At 50.0% G+C, this 20,676-nt stretch overlaps 2 protein-coding genes across 9 annotated transcripts in view; one reads left to right on the forward strand and one right to left on the reverse strand.

Moving 5' to 3' along the window:
- Positions 1 to 14,488, forward strand: part of LOC308678076 (uncharacterized protein) — a 20,068-nt gene extending 5,580 nt beyond the window's left edge. Inside the window, exons 1-4 of one of the 8 annotated variants that reach the window (XR_014028588.1) lie at positions 3,884 to 4,075; positions 6,915 to 7,028; positions 7,916 to 11,406; positions 13,233 to 14,488. Coding sequence is in view for 6 of the 8 variants with exons in the window: in XM_081344916.1 (XP_081201042.1) it covers positions 3,916 to 4,075; positions 6,915 to 7,028; positions 7,916 to 9,207 (1,566 nt within the window). In the remaining 2 variants the exon portion in view is untranslated. Of the gene's footprint in view, positions 1 to 3,883; positions 4,076 to 4,116; positions 4,686 to 5,947; positions 6,119 to 6,914; positions 7,029 to 7,915 lie in introns of those variants that run through there. The other 7 variants (XR_014028589.1, XM_081344920.1, XM_081344921.1 and 4 more) reach the window with 7 other exon arrangements.
- The window catches only part of LOC308679056 (SCO-spondin-like), a gene marked incomplete at its 5' end in the record, with an annotated part of 188,318 nt that continues 181,234 nt past the window's right edge, over positions 13,593 to 20,676 (reverse strand). Inside the window, 5 exons of the mRNA XM_081346291.1 lie at positions 13,593 to 13,682; positions 17,892 to 18,042; positions 18,208 to 18,338; positions 20,221 to 20,281; positions 20,529 to 20,624. Of these exons, the coding sequence (XP_081202417.1) occupies positions 13,660 to 13,682; positions 17,892 to 18,042; positions 18,208 to 18,338; positions 20,221 to 20,281; positions 20,529 to 20,624 (462 nt within the window). The 3' untranslated portion in view covers positions 13,593 to 13,659. The remainder of the gene's footprint in view (positions 13,683 to 17,891; positions 18,043 to 18,207; positions 18,339 to 20,220; positions 20,282 to 20,528; positions 20,625 to 20,676) is intronic.

Here is a 20,676-nt window from a genome sequence, read left to right on the forward strand (position 1 = left end):
AAATTCAGACAGATTTAACTAATTATCTAAAATATTTCCTTCATCTTGGCCAGAGGTAGGCAACCTTGGCCCTTTTATGACTCGTGGACTTCAACTCCCAGAATTCCTCAGCCGGCATGGGGGAACTATGGCCCCCCTTCATGACTCGTGGACTTCAACTCCCAGAATTCCTCAGCCGGCATGGGGGAACTATGGCCCCCCTTCATGACTCGTGGACTTCAACTCCCAGAATTCCTCAGCCGGCATGGGGGAACTATGGCCCCCCTTCATGACTCGTGGACTTCAACTCCCAGAATTCCTCAGCCGGCATGGGGGAACTATGGCCCCCCTTCATGACTCGTGGACTTCAACTCCCAGAATTCCTCAGCCGGCATGGGGGAAATATGGCCCCCCTTCGTGACTTGTGGACTTCAACTCCCAGAATTCCTCAGCCAGCATGGGGGAACTATGGCCCCCCTTCCTGACTCGTGGACTTCAACTCCCAGAATTCCTCAGCCGGCATGGGGGAAATATGGCCCCCCTTCGTGACTCATGGACTTCAACTCCCAGAATTCCTCAGCCAGCATGGGGGAACTATGGCCCCCCTTCATGACTCGTGGACTTCAACTCCCAGAATTCCTCAGCCGGCATGGGGGAACTATGGCCCCCCTTCCTGACTCGTGGACTTCAACTCCCAGAATTCCTCAGCCGGCATGGGGGAACTATGGCCCCCCCTTCCTGACTCGTGGACTTCAACTCCCAGAATTCCTCACCCGGTGTGGCTCAGCTTGCAAACCACTTCCTCTCCCCTCAGCGTGGCTGGCTGAGGAATTCTGGGAGTTGAAGTCCACGAGTCATAAAAGAGCCAAGGTTGCCAACCCCTGAATTTTTCTAGGCCATTTCAGCAGTATTATATTACTGATATCGAGAAATAGACCGTATTTTCCCACGTATAAGACGACTTTTTAACCCATGAAAAACTTCTCAAAAGTTGGGGGGGTCGTCTTATACGCCGGGTCGTCTTATACGCCGGAAAATACGGTAATAGAAAAAGGGGTGAAAAAAAGCACACTGGATTATTTAAGGAATTCATCCCTCTTTAGAATGACATATATGCATTCAGGATCTTTTCTATTTCTTTAACCGTATTCGCACAAATGTTTCTTTTTTATTTATTTCTTTTAAATATATTTTATCGATTTCCCCCACCACCACTCAATAATTGGTGATCAGTGCGTTGTCTGGGTTACATTTCTAAAAGAATCGTTAACGGTTAATTTCTATAATCCCTATTCCGCATATTAATTTTAGTTGATTTCCTCTTCCCCCCCCCAAATATCCTCTTTTCGCAAGCGATAAATAACAATTAAAGGCATAATTTTTCCCCCCAATATTCCTAAAAATAGCAATCATAATCCGTGCAATGTTTCTTTTCTATTCAATCGTTCTGATCGCCTCATCATAAATCCTGTCACGGTCCTTATTTTACTTTTATTTCTCCCACCAAATTCTGGATATTTATTTATTTTATTTATTTTAATTCCATTTATATCCCGCCCTTCTCCGAAGACTCAGGGCGGCTTACAAGCTTAGCAGTATTCTTGCTGGTGAAGATTTTCTCAAAAGTTAATTGCATTTACATTTACAAATTTAACTCTATTTCTTCCCCCCCCCTCCCCGATATAAGCCGTCTCACCCTTTTACATTTCTTAAGAAATAAATAAAACAATGAAAAAAGAAAAAAGGGAGGAAGGAAAATAAGAGTAAAGAAACATAAGAAATAACATACTATTTAAAATATCTAAATATCGGCAACCTAGGCTAATACATAAGGGACGTGGTGGCTCAGTGGGTTAGGACGCTGAGCTTGTCGATCAGAAAGTCGGCAGTTTGGCGGGTCGAATCCCGAGTGCCACGTAACAGAGTGAGCGCCTGTTACTCGTCCCAGCTTCTGCCAACCTAGCAGTTCGAAAGCACGTAAAAAAAAATGCAAGTAGAAAAATAGGGACCACTACGGTGGGAAGGGAACAGCGTTCTGTGCGCCTTTGGCGTCTAGTCATGCCAGGCACATGACCACGGAGATGTCCTCGGACAATCGCTGGCTCTTCGGCTTTGAAACGGAGATGAGCACCGGCCCCTAGAGTCGGAAACGACTAGCACCTTTACCTTTACCTTTAGGCTAATACATATTTATTTCCTTAATTTCTTATTCTATAACAAATTAGAGAGAGAGAGAGAATTTGTGGCTGTGGAATTCTGGGAGTTGAAGTCCACGAGTCATCAAAGAGCCAAGCTTGCCTACCTCTGCCCTATACCCAGTGCTTTTTTTGTAAAAGAAAAAGGTGCCGGAACTCACACATGTTATACAACCTGCCTTGGCTACCCTACAAGGTTCCATCCAAAAAAGGTGCCGGAACTCCGTTCTGAGCGTTCAATGAAAAAAAAAGCCCTGGATAGATGGATAGATAGATAGATAGATAGATAGATAGATAGATAGATAGATAGATAGATAGATAGACAGACAGACAGACAGACAGACAGACAGACAGACAGACAGACAGACAGACAGACAGACAGACTGCTTTTTTTGTAAAAGAAAAAGGTGCCGGAACTCACACATGTCATACAACCCGCCTTGCCTACCCTACAAGGTTCCATCCAAAAAAGGTGCCGGAACTCCGTTCTGAGCGTTCTATGAGAAAAAAAGCCCTGCCTATACCATGTCAGACAAATGGTTGTCCGATCTTTTCTTAAAAACCTCCAGTGTTGGAGCAATCCACAACTTCTGGAAGCAGGTTGTTCCACTGGTCCTCACTGTCAGGAAATTTCTCCTTAGTTCCAGGTTGCTTCTCTCTTTGATGAGTTTCCCAGGGCTTTTTTTGTCATGTGACGGCACCTTTTTTAGATGGAACCTTGTAGGGTAGGCAAGGTGGGTTGTATGACATGCGTGAGTTCCGGCACCTTTTTCTTTTACAAAAAAAGCACTGTGAGTTCCCATCTGTTGCTTCTCGTCCTGCCTCCGGGCGCTTTGGAGAAGAGCTTGACTCCCTCTTCTTTGGGGCAGCCCCTGAGATACTGGAACGCTGCTATCATGTCTCCCCTCGTCCTTCTCTTCGTGAAACTAGACATACCCAATTCCAGCCACCCTTCTTTCTACGTTTTAGCCTCCAGTCCCCCGATCATCTTTGTTGCTCTTCTCTGCACTCTTTTCTAGAGCAGGGGTCGGCAACCTTAAATACTCAAAGAGCCACTTGGACCTGTTTCCCAGAGGAAAAAAAAAACACTGGGAGCCACAAAGGCTGCTGTGCGTGAGTTCTCTCTCTCTCTCCCTCTCTTTTTCTCCCTCCCTCTCTCTCTCCCCCCCCCCCGTCTCTCCGATCTGCTCATCTGGCAAGCTGGCTTCACGCTGTTCTCGAACAAGCTGACACACATTCTTATTGGGCTGGCTCTCCTGCCCTTGAGAGCTACTGCTTCCTGCGGAGACGCAGCAAAGGCAGGAGCTCCACTCAATAAGCTTGTCAGCTTGAGTTACAGAGAGAGAGAGAGAAGGGAAGCTCATGTGCCTCTCTCTATCTCTCTCTGTCTCTCTGCAAACTGGGAACCGCAGGAGAAGGCTGAAAGAGCCGCATGCGGCTCCAGAGCCGTGGGTTGCTGACCCATGTTCTGGAGTCTCAACATCTCCACTTCGCTCTTGTCAGCGGCGTTCGGCGCGCATGCTTGCCCAGTGCCACTCGCGCGAGCGGCACTTCTGGCGTGCTTGCCCATCGCTCACCTGGCCGCAGCTGAGTGTGGGTTTTGGCCCAGGGACTGCGGACTCTGGCATTAAGACTCTTGAGATTGCTCTTGCCGTTACTGGTACCGTATCGAGCCAGGTATCAGAGCCCATTGTTCTTGAGCATCAGGAGATAAGTGGGATCCTCTGGGAGCCTCGGAACCATGGATCCAAACCCCAGGATTGTTTCCTTGCTGGCGCAGGTGACCTTCGAGGACGTGGCCATTTATTTCTCCCGGGAGGAATGGGAAGAATTAAGCGAATGGCAACGGGAGCTCTACCAAGCTGTGATGATGGAGAATTACGAGGCAGTTCTTTCCTTGGGTAAGAACGACTTCATTGCTCAGGTGGTGGAGGGGAGAGGGTGAGTTGACCTCCCACAATCCTCCTTGGCCCCAGATTTCTGTCTCCAACAGAGGTCAGCTGGACGCTTCTGGGCAACCTTCAAGCAGCAAGAGATGAAGGCCACAGACCTTCTCCTCGTTGGGTGTCTTTGATGGTGGAGCTTCCGTTGCACTATCAAAGGCTGTGGCGACGATCTCCACGGCCTCCTCCGGTCCTTTCAGACCATCCGTGGGTGCCTTTGCTGGAAGAGACGGAAGCTATCGGGTCTCCCCAGCTGGAGAACATTTGATTGACAGACCCTCGGTCTCTTGAGGATGGAGCGGCTTCGGTTCACACTTAGGAGAGGCCCCCAGGACCTCGGGAGATCGAGTCTGTCTTCCAAATGCCGTGCCGGGTTTGGACGATGGGATTCGTAGTCCAAACTGCTCTGAAGGGCGTGCTAGAACCTTCGGAAGGGGCTCCCGAGGTCCTCGAACCTTAATGTCCTGCTCAAAGCAGGAAAGCAGATAAAAATAATCCCCCCAAAGATGGCGGTCCAGCCTGTGCTTGAATACCTCCAGGGACCAGGAGATCATCACCTTTGGGATAGGTAAGGAAGCTTTTCCTCTAACATTCATTCAGACCCTACCTACCTGTCTATTTAGTCCACGAGTAGGATATATGTAAGGGACGCGGTGGCTCAGTGGGTTAGGACGCTGAGCTTGTCGATCAGAAGGTCGGCAGTTTGGCGGGTCAAATCCCGAGTGCCGCGTAACAGAGTGAGTGCCTGTTACGCGTCCCAGCTTCTGCCAACCTAGCAGTTCGAAAGCACGTAAAAAAAATGCAAGTCGAAAAATAGGGACCACTCCGGTGGGAAGGTAACAGCGTTCCGTGCGCCTTTGGCGTCTAGTCACGCCGGCCACATGACCACGGAGACGTCCTCGGACAAGCGCTGGCTCTTCGGCTTTGAAACGGAGATGAGCACCGGCCCCTAGAGTCGGAAACGACTAGCACGCATGTGCGGGGGAACCTTTACCTTTTTAGGATATATGTAGCTCAGGGTTGAACTGTGGGGTCCTCGATGCTGTCTGAGCTGGGGGAGTTTCTTTGCAGACCTTTCATGATCCAACTAGAGAACACCATCAGGGCTAGAAGGGAGAGGGATTCGCAGAGAGGAGGAGGAGGAGGAGAAAGAAGAAGAAGAAGAAGGAGGAGGAGGAGGTGGTGTGGTGTCCTTGGTGCTCTCTGAGCTTGGTGGTTTTCTTGCAGACGTTTCATGACCCATCTAGGTAACCACACCAGTGCAAGAAAGGAGTGAGGTTACAGAACTGATCCCCACTCCCTTCTAGCACTGACGACGTTACCTAGTTTGGTCATGAAAGGTCTGCAAGAAAGCAACCAACTCAGAGGACACCAAAGACCCTACAGTCCTTCCTCCTCCCCCTCCTTCTCCTCCCCCCCGCCTTTCCTCTCCTCCGCAAACCTCACTCCCGTCTAGCACCGAAAGCAACCAAGCTCGGAGAGCACCAAAGACACCACAGTCGTCGTCCTCCTCCTCCTCTTCCTCCTCCACAAACTTCACTCCCTTCTAGCACTGATGATATTACCTAGTTTGGTAATGAAACGTTTGCAAGGAAACCACCCAGCTCAGGGAGCAGCAAGGATCCCTCCAGTTAAATCCCTTATTCCGCACTCTAGGACAGCATGGGAGAGGTCCTCACCTTCTTGTAGGTGAGGTTGTTTGAGGTTCTAGAAGAGGGCCTGCTCCTCAGCCTTCTCTGCTCGGCCTCCATAAGCCCGTTTGGTCCCGTAACTTTCCATGGGAGTCGGTGCTGGTCCCTGCGCTCTTTCACTCCCTTTCTCTGAACCCAGGTCCAGTTGCTCTGGATCCTTCGGGTAGAATCTAGAACCTAGAACCTAATGGGGCCATCCAAGAAGAGATCCCTTCTTGAGATTTGGAAACTCAACTACAGATAGTCCTCAACTTACGACCATCACCGAGCCCCCCCCAAATGTACGCCGCCGAGCGAGGAAATTTGTTCAGTGAGTTGTGTCCCGTCTTACGACCTTTCCCTGCCCCCCCCGGTTGTTAAGTGAGTCGCCGCAGTTTTTAAATGCGTCAAGACGCTTGTGAAGTGAATCTGGCGTCCCCCTGGACTTTTGCTTGTTCGGAAGGTCGCCAGAAAAGGGGATCGGGTGACTCCCAACACCCTGGCGACCGTCGTGAATACGTCCGTTGCCAAGCATCCAAGTGTTGATCACGTGACCGTGGGGATAAGTGCGAAAAATGGACCGTTGTAACTTTAAAGGAACTGTTGTAAGTTGAGATCTATATCACGACTCCTGCTTGAGGTCCTTTCCAACTCTGTTATTCTGCATGTGTAGTTCTCAACTTACAACAATTCGTTTACTGATCGGTTTAAAGTTATACCGGGGAACAAAAAGTGTTTTAGGAGCGTCTTTCACGCTTACGACCGTTGCACTAAACCTGGGGTCACATGATCAAAATTCAAAGGTTTGGCGACTGGCTCATACTTACGATGGTCACTAAATGAACCATTGTAAATTGAGGACTCCCTGTATTTAGGAAATCTGGAATGGATCGACAAGGGACTTCAGGTTTCCCAGTTCATCCAAGGAGAGAATTTACCGCTGGCCTCGGGGATTGGGGAAAAGTCCCAGTTCCTAACAGCCAGTTCCTTCCCCCAAAATCTCCCAGTTTGTGTGCAGGGGGAGACTGGTCGGGACTGGGGAGGGCAGCTTCCCCTCCCTCTAGGGATGGGGAAAATAGACATGGAATGAGTTGAGACCCCTTTGCTTTTTTCTCTCTTTCCAACAGGCCTCCTGCCCGTCAAGCCGCAGATTATCAACCAGATTGAACGTAAGGAGGCCGTTATCACAGGAGAATTGTGGAAGCCGTGCGAATGGACAGATCCACAAGGCCAGTGGCTGGGTCAGAATTTCTTTCCCATTTCGTTGAGAGCAAGGAAAATACGGGATAAGAAAAAAGGAAGCGCACACAGGGAGAGTTTTCGCTCACGATAATCCTTGATTTACAGCGGTTTGTTTAGTGACCGTTCAAAGTTACAACGGGACTGAAAAAAGGGGACTTAGGACAGTTTTACACACTTACGACCATTGCGGTCTCTCCGTGATCGTGTGATCCAAATTCAGACGCCTGGCAACCAGCTCATATTTATGATGGTCGCAGTGTCCCGGGGTCACGTGATCCTTTTTTTGCAACAGGGAAAGCCAGATTTATTTCATAGCTGTTTGACTAGCTTAACGGGCAGGGATTTACGTAGCTGCTGTCGAGAATAATTGTGGTTGGGGGGGGTTGGCAAAGAGTGGCATATAACTGAAAAGGTCACGACGTGTCATTTTTGACACACGTGTCATTGCTCGGCCATTACTGATTCGAGCGATGCCCGGAACCACGCAAAAATTTCCTCTGGCATCGCAGCAACTCGCAAAGCTGATCTGCGGAGCGCGAGATTCCAGCGACAACATTTGGTCCGGGGGATTTTGGGGGAGGCGGGTCATAAAAGTCAAGACGGCCACCGCAAGTGCCTGGCGCCCATCCAAAGGAGCTTAGCGGTCGCAGGGGCCGTCTTGACTTTGGATGGCCACCAGCGCCCCCTGGATGCTGCTGAAAAAGAGGCAAGCCGAGGAGCGACGGTTGTGATGTCGACACCGCCACCTCTCAAGCTGCGATTGGGAGTAGATTGCTAGGTAGCCATTTTGGGGTGGAGGGGGGGGAGTGAGAAGAAGTGGGGTAGAAATCTAATTATGATTCTCCGTCTGGCCCACGATGATGAGGTGTCCCCTTTCTTCCAGCAGAAGATGATATCGGGAGGGTCGACGAAGGTGAGGGCAGAGCGGAGACTGGGTCCTCTGTAATGCCCACCGGGAAGAGGAAGAAAGGCCGACCCCGGACCGCCAACCCAATACCCAAACCCGAAAATAAAGGCCCCCCGCGGGTGACGCTGAAGATGAACCCGCCCAAGTGCCCCGAATGCGGCAAAAGCTTCCTCAGCAACGTGGCCATGACCATCCACATCCGGACGCACACCGGAGAACGCCCGTTCAAATGCCACCTCTGCCCCAAGGCCTTCCCCTCCCGGGGGGACCTCAAGCGGCACATCAAGACCCACCTGCGCAGGAAGCCGGCCCCGTCAGTCGTGGCCCGCAGCGGCTCCTCGAAAAAGAGCTTGGCGGCCAAGATGCAGCTGCTCTGCCACCTCCGCTGCCCGCCCGATCCGAAGAAGCCCCACAGCTGCGCGCAGTGCGGGAAGAGCTTCAACAAGAAGCAGAGCCTGCGCAAGCACCAGGGCACCCACTCGACGGAGCGGCCCTTCGCCTGCCTGGAGTGCGGGCGCAGCTTCCGGCTCAAGCAGATCCTGGTAGCGCACATGGCCTCGCACATCAAGGAGCGCCCCTTCTCCTGCGAGCAGTGCGGGAAGTGCTTCGCCCAGGAACGCAACGTCCGCAGCCACCAGCGGGTGCACACCGGCGAGAAACCTTTTCTGTGCATGGCGTGCGGCAAGCGCTTCGGCTACAAGCAGCACCTGGTCAAGCACCTGCGCTTCCACACCGGCGAGCGGCCATACAAGTGCCCCGACTGCGAGAAGACCTTCCGGGATAAGGCCACACTGAACATCCACTACCGCATGCACACCGGCGAGCGGCCGTACCGCTGCCCATTCTGCAGCAAGACCTGCCGGCAGAAGCAGCACCTCAACAGCCACCTGAAGGTCCACCGCGGGGAGACGCTGCCCCTGGGGGACACCACCGGGCTCAGCCTGCAAAGGGTGCGTGCCAAGGAGAAGCCGTACGAGTGTCCGCAGTGCCAGAAGCGCTTCCGGGACAAGAAAATCATGTTGGTGCACCAGAAGACGCACAAAGACGAAGCGCCGCGAAGTGCCCCGCTGCCGAGCAAGCGGAGTCCACTCGTGGCAGATAGAAAGGCCCCCAGGGCAGGGCAAGGGGCAGGGAGGAAGAGGAAGGAGGCGAGGCTCCCTTCAGGGGTGGCGTCCGTCCAGCCGGAAGTGGCTCCCATCGTCTGCGCCGACTGCGGGAGGCGATTCGTGCAGAAGAAGTACCTGACGCTGCATCAGAGGAGCCACAGGTGAGGAGGCGCTGGTTCCCGTCGGGATCTCACCGTCCGCGAAGACTCTCGGGACGGCGCACGGAGGGAGGTGTCGGTTTGGGAGGCGCCGCCCATCAAAACGTCTGGACCCAGCGGCTGCGAGAAACGTTGCTTTATTGGAGACGGTGGCACTGTTTTGCCTGCGGCAGGCCTCAAAAATAAAGACGACCCCATCCCAGGACTAAAATATTCCAGCTTTTACTCCTGCCCTTTTGGGACAAAGGGACAGCTGGCTGTTCTTCTCCCAGTTTGGAGAGTCGACAGTCCTTCCAGCAGGCTTCAGCTTCGTATGTCTCTGGTTTTGAGCAACCAGCGGAGGACCGTCAAAAGAAGCCTGACATGGGCGTTCACTGTTTCTAGAGAACGGGTGTCAAACTTGCCACGTCACGTGACGTGGCGCGACGTATCACTTTTTTTTTTTTTTTGCATTGCTGGAGCTGGGGTGAGCGCGGCGTCCGCCTGACGCAACTGGCCCGTGGGCTGGAAGTTTGACACCCCTTCCGAAGCGCGTAACGCTAAGCCCGAAAGACCCTTCGGTCTTTGCCCCCACTTGATCGAGGAGGGCCGTTCCTCTTCCAGCTCCGTGATTGTGAAAAACATAGTGGTGTTTCTCCAGACGTACAGGCGGTCCTCGACTTACGTCAGCTCATTTGGTGGACCCTTCAAAGTTACAGTGGCACGGAAAAATGGGACCGGCGCCCCTTTTTCACGCTGACGACTGTTGCAGCATCCCCGGGGTGACGGGATCAAACTCCGGACGCTTGAGCAACTGCTTCCTCTTTGTGACTGTTGCTGTGCCCCAATGTCATGTGATCCCCTTTTACGGCCTTCTGACCAGCAAAGTCAAGTGGGGGGAGGGGGGAATTTGCTTAACACCCGGGGCAAGAACGGTCGTCAAAACGGGGCAACACTCACCTAACCAATTGTCTCGCCCGACAACAGAAATTTGGGGCTCTGTTCTCGTCGTAAGTCAAGGACCGCCTGGCACACGAAAGGGTCCCGTATTCCGGCCAATGCCCTCTGACGTAGCTTCGCCCTCCGAGCGGCCCGGAAGGCTTTCAGGAAGCTGGGGACCTTTGCTTCCTGAAAAAAAATTCCAGCCAGTTTGGCCCTGGAAGCACAAACTAGGGAGCGGAACGTACCTGCGTCCGGCAGGCTGGATCGTGACCAAAGAGCCACTTTTCAAGACAGCTGCAATAAACCAGAAAATTAATATGATGATGGAGGAGGAGGAGGAGGAGGAGGAGGAAGACTGTGGGATCCTTGGTGCTCTCTGAGCTGGGTGGTTTCCTTGCAGACGTCTCATGACCCAACTAGGGAACATCATCAGTGCTTGAAAGAAGGAGGAGGAGAAGGAAGGAAGGAAGGACTGTGGGGTCCATGGTCCTCTCTCAGCTGGGTGGTTTCCTTGCAGACGTCTCATGACCCAACTAGGGAACATCATCAGGGCTAGAAGGAGAAGGAAGGAAGGAAGGAAGGAAGGAAGGCAGGAAGCAAGGAAGCAAGGAAGGAAGGATAGATGGAAGGAAGGAAGGAAGGAAGGAAGGAAGGAAGGAAGGAAGGAAGGAAGGACTCTGAGCTGGGTGGTTTCCTTGCAGACGTCTCATGACCCAACTAGGGGAACATCATCAGGGCTAGAAGGAGGAAGAGGAGGAGAAGGAAGGAAGGAAGGACTGACTGTGGGGTCCCTGGTGCTCTCTGAGCTGGGTGGTTTCCTTGCAGACGTCTCATGACCCAACTAGGGAACATCATCAGGGCTAGAAGGAGGAAGGAAGGACTCTAAGCTGGTTGGTTTCCTTGCAAATGTCTCGTGACCCAACTAGGGAACGTCATCAGGGCTAGAAGAAGGAAGGAACGAAGAAAGGAAGGAAGGACTCTGAGCAGGGTGGTTTCCTTGCAGACGTCTCGTGACCCAACTAAGGAACGTCATCAGGGCTAGGAGGAGGAGGAGTTGAAGACACACCCCCTTAAAGGATCCTGGCTGGGGAATTCTGGGAATTGAATTCTCCACTCTTGGAAGATGCAGGCTGAGGAATTCTGGGACTGGAAATCAACTCATCTTAACGTGCTGGCTAAGGATTCCTGGGGGCTGAACTCCACCCCTTTTAAAGCATGGCGGCTGGGGGATTCTGGGAGTTGAATTCCACCCCTCTTAAAAGATGCTGGCTGGGGAATTCTGGGAGTAAGTCCACCCATCTTAACATGCAGACTGGGGGCGGGGCGGATTCTGGGACTTGAATTCAACCCATCTTAAAATGTTTCCGTGGGGGAGGGAAAACGTATGGGAGTGGAAGGCCTCCCCTCTTAAAGCATGGCTGGCTGGGGGATTCTGGGAATTTTAAGTCCATCCATCTTAACATGCAGAATGAGGAATTTTGGGACTTGAATTCAACCCATCTTAACATGCTGGCTGGGGGATTCTGGGAGTGGAAGTCCACCCCTCTTAAAGCATGGTGGCTGGGGGATTCTGGGAGTTGTGGTCCTCCCCTCTTAAAGCAGTTGGGCTGGGGGATTCTGGGAACTGAAGTCCCCACTCTCTCGGCTCAATTTTGCATTTCTGGATGATCCAACCTGGATGAAATTCTGACTGGCTTATGTCACGGCCGGCCCATGTTTCTTCCGGAGCTAGCCACATTCCTGTCATTGGAGCCTGCCTCAAGCAGATTTGGCCTTCCCCAGGAGAGGACAGGAAATCCTCGGCTCCTTTAGTGACGCTTCAAAGTTACGACGGCACTTTAAAAAAGGGGTTTTCCCCCCCCTCTTACGACTGTGGCTGCACCCCCAGCGATCAAAATCCAGACGCTTGGCCACTGGCTCTGATTGACGACGCTCGGAGCCTCCCGGGGTCGCAAGGTTTCTCCTTTTGCGACCATCCGTGAACGAACGTCATGGGGGAAACCATGAATCGCTTCACTACCAGGTGGGTGGGTGGGTGGGGGTGTGTAATTTAACCGCCGCAGTGCTTCGAGTAGTGCCGGCTGCGGGAAAGGGGGTAGCCTGAGGCAAAGCCAGCTGGACCACTGTCCCACTTAGCGACGGGAGTTCGGGGGCTCGGTTGCGGTCCGAAGGCTCGCGTTCTCAACCGAGTTTTAAAGGTAGCCGGGCTCCGCCTGTGGGGGAAGCAGACACACACACACACACACACGGACGGACGGACAGACACAGACACCCGGTTGCTCCGGAGGCCTTTCGCTCCAAGGTGGTCGGCCTCTCCAGGTGCAGTGCCTGGTGGAAGGCTGAAATGGCAGGAAGGGGAGGGGGACTTGGAGCAGTACCTGGAGGACCCCGCCCCAAAAGCCATACGCATCTCAATCAAGTCTTCCTTCCTTCCTTCCTCTCTCTGTCCTGTGTCCATCCTTCCTTCCTTCCTTGCTCCTTCCTTCCTTCCTCCCTTGGCCCTGTGTCCGTCCTCCCTCCCTCCCTCCTTCCTTCCTTCCTTCCTTCCTTCCTGTCCTGTGTCCGTCCTTCCTTGCTTTCTTCCTTCCCCCCTTGGCCCTGTGTCTTCCTTCCTTCCTTCCTCTGTCCTGTGTCCGTCCTTCCTTGCTTTCTTCCTTTCTTTCCTGTCCAGTGTCCTTCCTTCCTTCCTTCCTTCCTTCCTTCCTTCCTTCCTTCCTTCCTTCCTTCCCTTTCTTTCCTGTCCTGTGTCCGTCCTTCCTTTCTTTGTTCCTTTCCTGTGTCCTCCCTCCCTTTCCTTTCCTTCCTCTGTCCTTTTTCCTTCCTTTGTTCCTTTCCTGTGTCCTCCCTCCATTTCTTTTTCCTTTCCTTTCCTTTCCTTCCTGTTCTGTTTCCTTCCTTCCTTCCTTTGTCCTTTTCTGTGTCCTCCCTTGCGCCCTCCCATTCTTCCTTCCTTCCTTCCTCTGTCCTGTGTCTTCTTCCTTGCTGTCCTGTCTCCTTCCTCCTGTCTCCTTCCTTCCTTCCTTCCTTCCTTCCTTCCTTCCTTCCTTCCTTCCTTCCTTCCTTCCTTCCTTCCTTCCTCCCTCCCTCCCTCCCTTCCTTCCTTCCTAACAGAGTTGGGAGGGACCTTGGAGGCCATCTAGTCCAGCCCACTACCCAAGCAGGGGACCCTTAAGAGAGCCACAGAATGACAAGAGTTGGAAGGGGCCTTGGAGGTCATCCAGTCCAGCCCCCTGCTCCAGCAGGAGACCTGAGAGCATTTCAGAGCCCTTTCAAGCTCCCGGCCGCCTCTGGATTCCTTGCCCGTGACAGACCTGCTGCTCACCCCCCCCCTCCGGAAAAAACCCCTCACACTCCCCACCTCTTCCCGGCACGGAACACACACCCCCGGGGGGGGAACGCGGAGAAATAACCAGGAGTCCTTCGGGAAGCTGCTAAAAATGGTTTATTGACTGGCAAAGAAGAGAAAGGCTGGGTGAATTTGCAGCGTGGGGTGCCCCCCCCTTCCCCCTCGATTCGGATCCTGGAAGGATGGCGTCCGTCAGCGCTTGGCGAGATCGCCGCCTGCAATGAAAAAAAGAAGAGAACGGGAGGTGGGGTCCCGATGGGGGGGGCGCGGGGCAGCCTTTTAAAGGTGGAAGATTTTTTGGGGGGAAACGGGTGGGGTCCCTTTTGAGGGGTGCCACCCTGCAGAGCTCCTTTGGGTTTGGTTGCTGAGCAGGGCTCTAGACTGGCGGGCCTGGATCACGGGTCTCCAAACGTGACCACTTTACGACTTGCGGACTGCAACTCCCAGAATCCCCTAGCCGGCAAGCTTGAAGAGGGGAGGACTTCCATTTCCAGAATCCCCCAGCCGGCAGGCTTGAAGAGGGGTGGACTTCAACACCCAGAATTCCTCATACAGAATGCTTTTAAGAGGGGTGGGCTTCCATTCCCAGAATCCCCCAGCCGGTGTATTCTTTAAGAGGGGTGGACTTCCATTCCCAGACTTCCCCAGCTGGTATTCTTTCAACTCCCACAATCCCTCATTCCGCATGCTTTAAGAGTGTAGGACTTCCACTCCCAGAATCCCCCAACTAGCATTCTTTAAGAGGGGAGGACTTCCACTCCCAGAATCCCCCAGCCGGCATGCTTTAAGAGGGGAGGACGTCAGCTCCCAGAATCCCCCAGTAAGACTAGAAATCACTATTGTTTCTTGAAATAAAATTGGCTGAAATTCCTTATGTTCACTCTAATGAGAGGTAACGATCCGGACCTTTTAGTAATTTCTTTGTTTCTCTACTATCCCGCAGACAATAGCTGTTTCCTTCCTAATCAGCTTTTGTTCCCTTATCGACGTACACAAATAAAAATATCAGTGCTTGCTGAAATATTGTACGATGCGGTTCCTTCCCTGCCTTACGGCAGGTCCTACCTTTGCTCAGATCTGAATAAACACGTAACTTAAGAGAGCACGTCTCTGTTCAGATCTGAAGAAACCTGTAACTTAAGGGAGTATATCTCTCAGATCTGAATAAACGTGTAACTTAAGAGAGTATGTCTCTGTTCAGATCTGAATAAACGCCTAACTTAAGAGAGTATGCCTCTGCTCAGATCTGAAGAAACGTGTAACTTAAGAGAGTATGTCTCAGATCTGAAAAAACCTGTAAGTTGAGTATGTCTCTTTGCTCAGATCTGAAGAAATGCGTAACTTAAGACAGTATGTCTGTTCAGTTCTGAATAAATGCGTAACTTAAGAGAGCCTGTCTCTGCTCAGATCTGAGGAAATGTGTAACTTAAGACAGTATGTCTGTTCAGATCTGAATAAACACGTAACTTAAGAGAGTATGTCTCTGTTCAGATCTGAAGAAACGTGTAACTTAAGAGTATGTCTCAGATCTGAAAAAACCTGTAAGTTGAGTATGTCTCTTTGCTCAGATCTGAAGAAATGCGTAACTTAAGACAGTATGTCTGTTCAGTTCTGAATAAATGCGTAACTTAAGAGAGCATGCCTCTGCTCAGATCTGAAGAAACGCGTAACTTAGAGAGTATGCCTCTGTTCAGTTCTGAATAAATGCGTAACTTAAGAGAGCCTGTCTCTGCTCAGATCTGAGGAAACGTGTAACTTAAGACAGTATGTCTGTTCAGATCTGAATAAATGCGTACCTTAAGAGAGTATGCCTCTGCTCAGATCTGAATAAATGCATAACTTAAGAGAGTCTGTCTCTTTGCTCAGATCTGAAGAAACGTGTAACTTACGAGAGTATGTCTCTCAGATCTGAAAAAACCTGTAAGTTGAGTATGTCTCTTTACTCAGATCTGAAGAAACGCGTAACTTAAGAGAGCGTGTCTCTGCTCAGATCTGAATAAATGTGTAACCTAAGACAGTATGTCTGATCAGATCTGAATAAACACATAACTTAATAGAGTATGCCTCTGTTCAGATCTGAATAAATGCGTAACTTAAGAGAGTCTGTCTCTGCTCAGATCTGAAGAAACGTGTAACTTACGAGAGTATATCTCTCAGATCTGAAAAAACCTGTAAGTTGAGTATGTTTCTTTGCTCAGATCTGAATAAATGCGTAACTTAAGAGAGTATGCCTCAGATCTGAATATATGTGTAACTTAAGACAGTCTCTCTTTACTCAGATCTGAAGTAACACATAACTTAAGAGAGTATGCCTCTGTTCAGATCTGAATAAATGCATAACTTAAGAGAGTCTGTCTCTTTGCTCAGATCTGAAGAAACGTGTAACTTACGAGAGTATGTCTCAGATCTGAAAAAACCTGTAAGTTGAGTATGTCTCTTTGCTCAGATCTGAATAAATGCGTAACTTAAGAGAGCGTGTCTCTGCTCAGATCTGAATAAATGTGTAACTTAAGACAGTATGTCTGTTCAGATCTGAATAAACACGTAACTTAAGAGAGTATGCCTCTGTTCAGATCTGAATAAATGCATAACTTAAGAGAGTCTGTCTCTGCTCAGATCTGAAGAAACGTGTAACTTAAGAGAGTATGTCTCTCAGATCTGAAAAAACCTGTAAGTTGAGTATGTCTCTTTGCTCAGATCTGAAGAAACGCGTAACTTAAGAGAGCATGCCTCTATTCAGTTCTGAATAAATGCGTAACTTAAGAGAGCCTGTCTGCTCAGATCTGAGGAAACGTGTAACTTAAGACAGTATGTCTGTTCAGATCTGAATAAACACGTAACTTAAGAGAGTATGCCTCTGCTCAGATCTGAATAAATGCATAACTTAAGAGTCTGTCTCTTTGCTCAGATCTGAAGAAACGTGTAACTTACGAGAGTATGTCTCTCAGATCTGAAAAAACCTGTAAGTTGAGTATGTCTCTTTGCTCAGATCTGAATAAATGAGTAAATTAAGAGAGCGTGTCTCTGCTCAGATCTGAATAAACGTGTAACAAGACAGTATGTATGTTCAGATCTGAATAAACATGTAACTTAAGAGAGCGTGCCTCTGCTCAGATCTGAATAAATGTGCAACTTAAGACAGTATGTCTGTTCAGATCTGAATAAACACGTAACTTAAGAGAGTATGCCTCTGTTCAGATCTGAATAAATGCGTAACTTAAGAGAGTCTGTCTCTGCTCAGATCTGAAGAAACGTGTAACTTAAGAGAGTATGTCTCTCAGATCTGAAAAAAACTGTAAGTTGAGTATGTCTCTTTGCTCAGATCTGAATAAACGCGTAACTTAAGAGAGTATGCCTCTGTTCAGATCTGAATAAATGCGTAACTTAAGAGAGTCTGTCTCTTTGCTCAGATCTGAAGAAACGTGTAACTTAAGAGAGTATGCCTCTGTTCAGATCTGAATAAATGCGTAACTTAAGAGAGCATGTCTCTTTATTCAGATCTGAAGAAACGTGTAACTTAAGAGAGCGTGCCTCTGCTCAGATCTGAATAAACACGTAACTTAAGAGAGTCTGTCTCTGCTCAGATCTGAAGAAATGTGTAACTTAAGAGAGTATGTCTCAGATCTGAAAAAAAACTGTGAGTTGAGTATGTCTCTTTACTCAGATCTGAAGAAACGCGTAACTTAAGAGAGCATGCCTCTGCTCAGATCTGAATAAATGTGTAACAAGACAGTATGTCTGTTCAGATCTGAATAAATGCATAACTTAAGAGAGTCTGTCTCTGCTCAGATCTGAATAAATGCGTAACTTAAGAGTCTGTCTGCTCAGATCTGAATAAATGCATAACTTAAGAGAGCATGTCTCTGCTCAGATCTGAATAAATGCGTAACTTAAGAGAGCATGTCTCTGCTTAGATCTGAAGAAACGCGTAACTTAAGAGAGTATGTCTCTCAAATCTGAAAAAACTTGTAACGTGAGTATGCCTTTCTGCTCAGATTTGAATAAACGTGTAACTTAAGAGAGTCTCTCTTTGCTCAGATCTGAAGAAACACATAACTTAAGAGAGTATGCCTCTGTTCAGATCTGAATAAATGCGTAACTTAAGAGAGTCTGTCTTTGCTCAGATCTGAAGAAACGTGTAACTTAAGAGAGTATGCCTCTGCTCAGATCTGGAAAAACTTGTAACTTAAGAGAGTATGTCTCTTTGTCCATGCCGGACCTGACCTAGAGATTGTGCCTAATGGTACATGGGCTGTGATTGTTAAATCGAGCTTCCGGAATAACCGGAAACTCGATTGTGTATCTGAGGGTTGGTTCCTCACGGGAGAGAAAGGGCTATTTCCCCCCTCTCTTCCTCCCAGGAGTATCAGCCTGGCTCCCGGGGCCCTTTTTCCGCCCTCTTAGAGACCCAATGGATACCTTACCTTGGCAGCTGCTGCATTCGCACCCGTGGATGACCGGCAGGACCACGGGCTCCGTCTCGCCCCCCGGGCACCGCAGGTTCAAGATGCGCACCGGGCTGACCGGATCCAGGCGGTAGCTGCAGCAGTCGCAAATGGTCTGCAGGTACGGCTCCTGCAACCGCCGAGCCGGACGTGGGTTATTCCGGGGGTGGTGTGTGTGGGGGGAACGGGACTCCCGGAGAAGTTGGCCGACCGGAGGAAGCATCTTTGGGGCCCCGTGGCCAGGAATGCCAGGGTGGTGGGGGTGGTGGGGGTGGGGATTCCAGATCTGTCTTACCTCCGGGATGACGTTGGTGTGGGAGGCGCACTGCCCTTTGCAGAAGCCCACCTCCACGCCCGCCAAAAAGCAGGGCCCCTTGGTAATGTTCCGACGCTCCGTGAAGTGCTGGCAGTGGGGATGAGGTCCAGCTACGGGGCAAAGGAAAAGTTGAATGGCCTGGGTTCAGGAGAGACCGGGCACCCCGGTGGGACTGGATTCAGAACGGGCCAACCCACCCCACCCCTCCAAAATGGAGGACGGGCGGGGCCCAGGAAGCATCCGGGATCGGACGCCCTGACCTCCGCGCTCGCCGTCAAAATAGCCGATTTTGACTGCCCTGCGGAGATTCCCACCGCGGGGCTGGACGGAGGCAGGGAGGCAGGTCTGTCTCTGTGTGTGTGTGTGTGTGTTTGCGCTTTTATCTGGTTCACTTTCTGTGTGTGTGTGTTGGGGGAGTGTCTGGGGGGGTGAGGACCTTGTGGCAAGGCCACAGCTTTCCCTTGGCACAAGTTTCTGGGTCTTTCCCAGTCCACCAGGACTGGGTGGTTTTTCTTGCAGATGTTTCATGACCCAGCTAGGGAACGTCATCAGGGCTAGGGGATTTGCCGAGAGGAGGAGGAGGAGGAGGAGGAGGAGGACTGTGGGGTCCTTGGTGCTCCCGGAATTGGATGGTTTCCTTGCAGATGTTTCATGACCCAAGTAGGTAACCTCATTAGTGCTAGAAGGGACCGTATATAAACAGACAACAGCCCCCCCCACTCCCTTCTCAGGTGACTTTCTGATCTTGTTCCTGTCTCCCAATTACTGGGGGTTGCAAGGACGCTGATAAGCTCCTCACCCCTCCCAAAGTGGGTCTTCCTTTGGCTGCCTCATTTGCAGCTTCATGAATAGAATAGAATAGGAATAGAATAAAATAGAATATAGTATAGCATAGAATATAGAATATAGAATATAGAATATAGAATATAGAATATAGAATATAGAATATAGAATATAGAATATAGAATATAGAATATAGAATATACAATAGAATATACAATAGAATAGAATATAGAATAGACTATAGAATAGAATAGAATATAGAATAGAAAATAGAATAGAATAGAATAAAGAAGAGAAGAGAAAATAGAATAGAATATAGAATAGAATAGAATATAGAATACAGTATAGAATAGAATAGTAGAATAGAATAGTAGAATAGAATAGAATATAGAACAAATAGAATAGAATAGAATGCAATAGAATAGAATATAGAATAGAACAGAACAGAACAGAATAGAATAGAATAGAATAGAATAGAATAGAATAGAATAGAATAGAATAGAATAGAATAGAAAATAGAATAGAATTTAGGATATAGTATATAGAATGGAATATAGAATATAGAATAGAATAGAATATAGAATATAGAATAGAATACAGAATATAGAATAGAATAGAATTTAGGATATAGTATATAGAATGGAATATAGAATATAGAATAGAATACAGAATATACAATAGAATAGAATATACAATAGAATAGAATAGAATTTAGGATATAGTATATAGAATGGAGTATAGAATATAGAATAGAATATAGAATAGAATAGAATAGAATTTAGGATATAGTATATAGAATGGAATGTAGAATATAGAATAGAATACAGAATATAGAATAGAATAGAATAGAATAGAATAGAATAGAATAGAATAGAATAGAATAGAATAGAATAGAATAGAATAGAATAGAATAGAATCAAAGAGTTGGAAGGGACCTTCGAGGACATCTAGTCCAACCCCCCGCCCAAGCAGGAGACCCTACCCCGTTTCCCACCCGAGGGCACTCCAGTCTCTTCTGGAAAGCTTCCAGCAAGGACAAAAGTTCCCTCCCCCCCATTCCCCCCCCCCGAATCCCAGAAGTCCTGTCCCAGGGCCCGGCTTCTCTCCGGACCTTCACTCCCACCCACCCACCCCACTACCCTGCAGCCGAGGCTGCCCCCTCCCCACAAGCCCCCCCTCCCCACTGCTCCCCCCAGACCCGCCACCTACCCAGCGACTCCTTGCGGCAGACGGGGCAGCAAGAGGCCGGATCCTGCACCTTCGCCTCGCCCTGAGGACCGAAGAGAGAGCGAGAGAAAGTGGGTGGGTGGGTGGGAGAGCAGGACTCGAACCCGGAGCCGGCCTTCAGACCTTTGGCCCCTGATCAAAAGAGAATTTGGCCTCCGGGCCCCGGAGATCCGCAGGGGACGGGGGGCCCCGGTCCCCCCACCCCCACCCTTACACACACACACACACACACACCCGGAAGCTCTTTTGAGCTTTCCAAGGAGAGAACAGGACGATGGGTGGAGGAGTACCTCGGGGCAAACGAGGGGCAGGCAGTGGGTCTGACACAAGGCCCTGCCGTTCACACAGCGACAGACGTCACAGCCCTGGGTCCATTCCGCTCCGGCCTGTTGGGGGGGTGGGGGGGGGCAAGGTGGAAAGAGAGAGAGAGAGAGAGAG

Source organism: Vipera berus, assembly GCF_964194415.1.
Source record: "Vipera berus genome assembly, chromosome: Z".
Classification (NCBI taxonomy): domain Eukaryota; kingdom Metazoa; phylum Chordata; class Lepidosauria; order Squamata; family Viperidae; genus Vipera; species Vipera berus.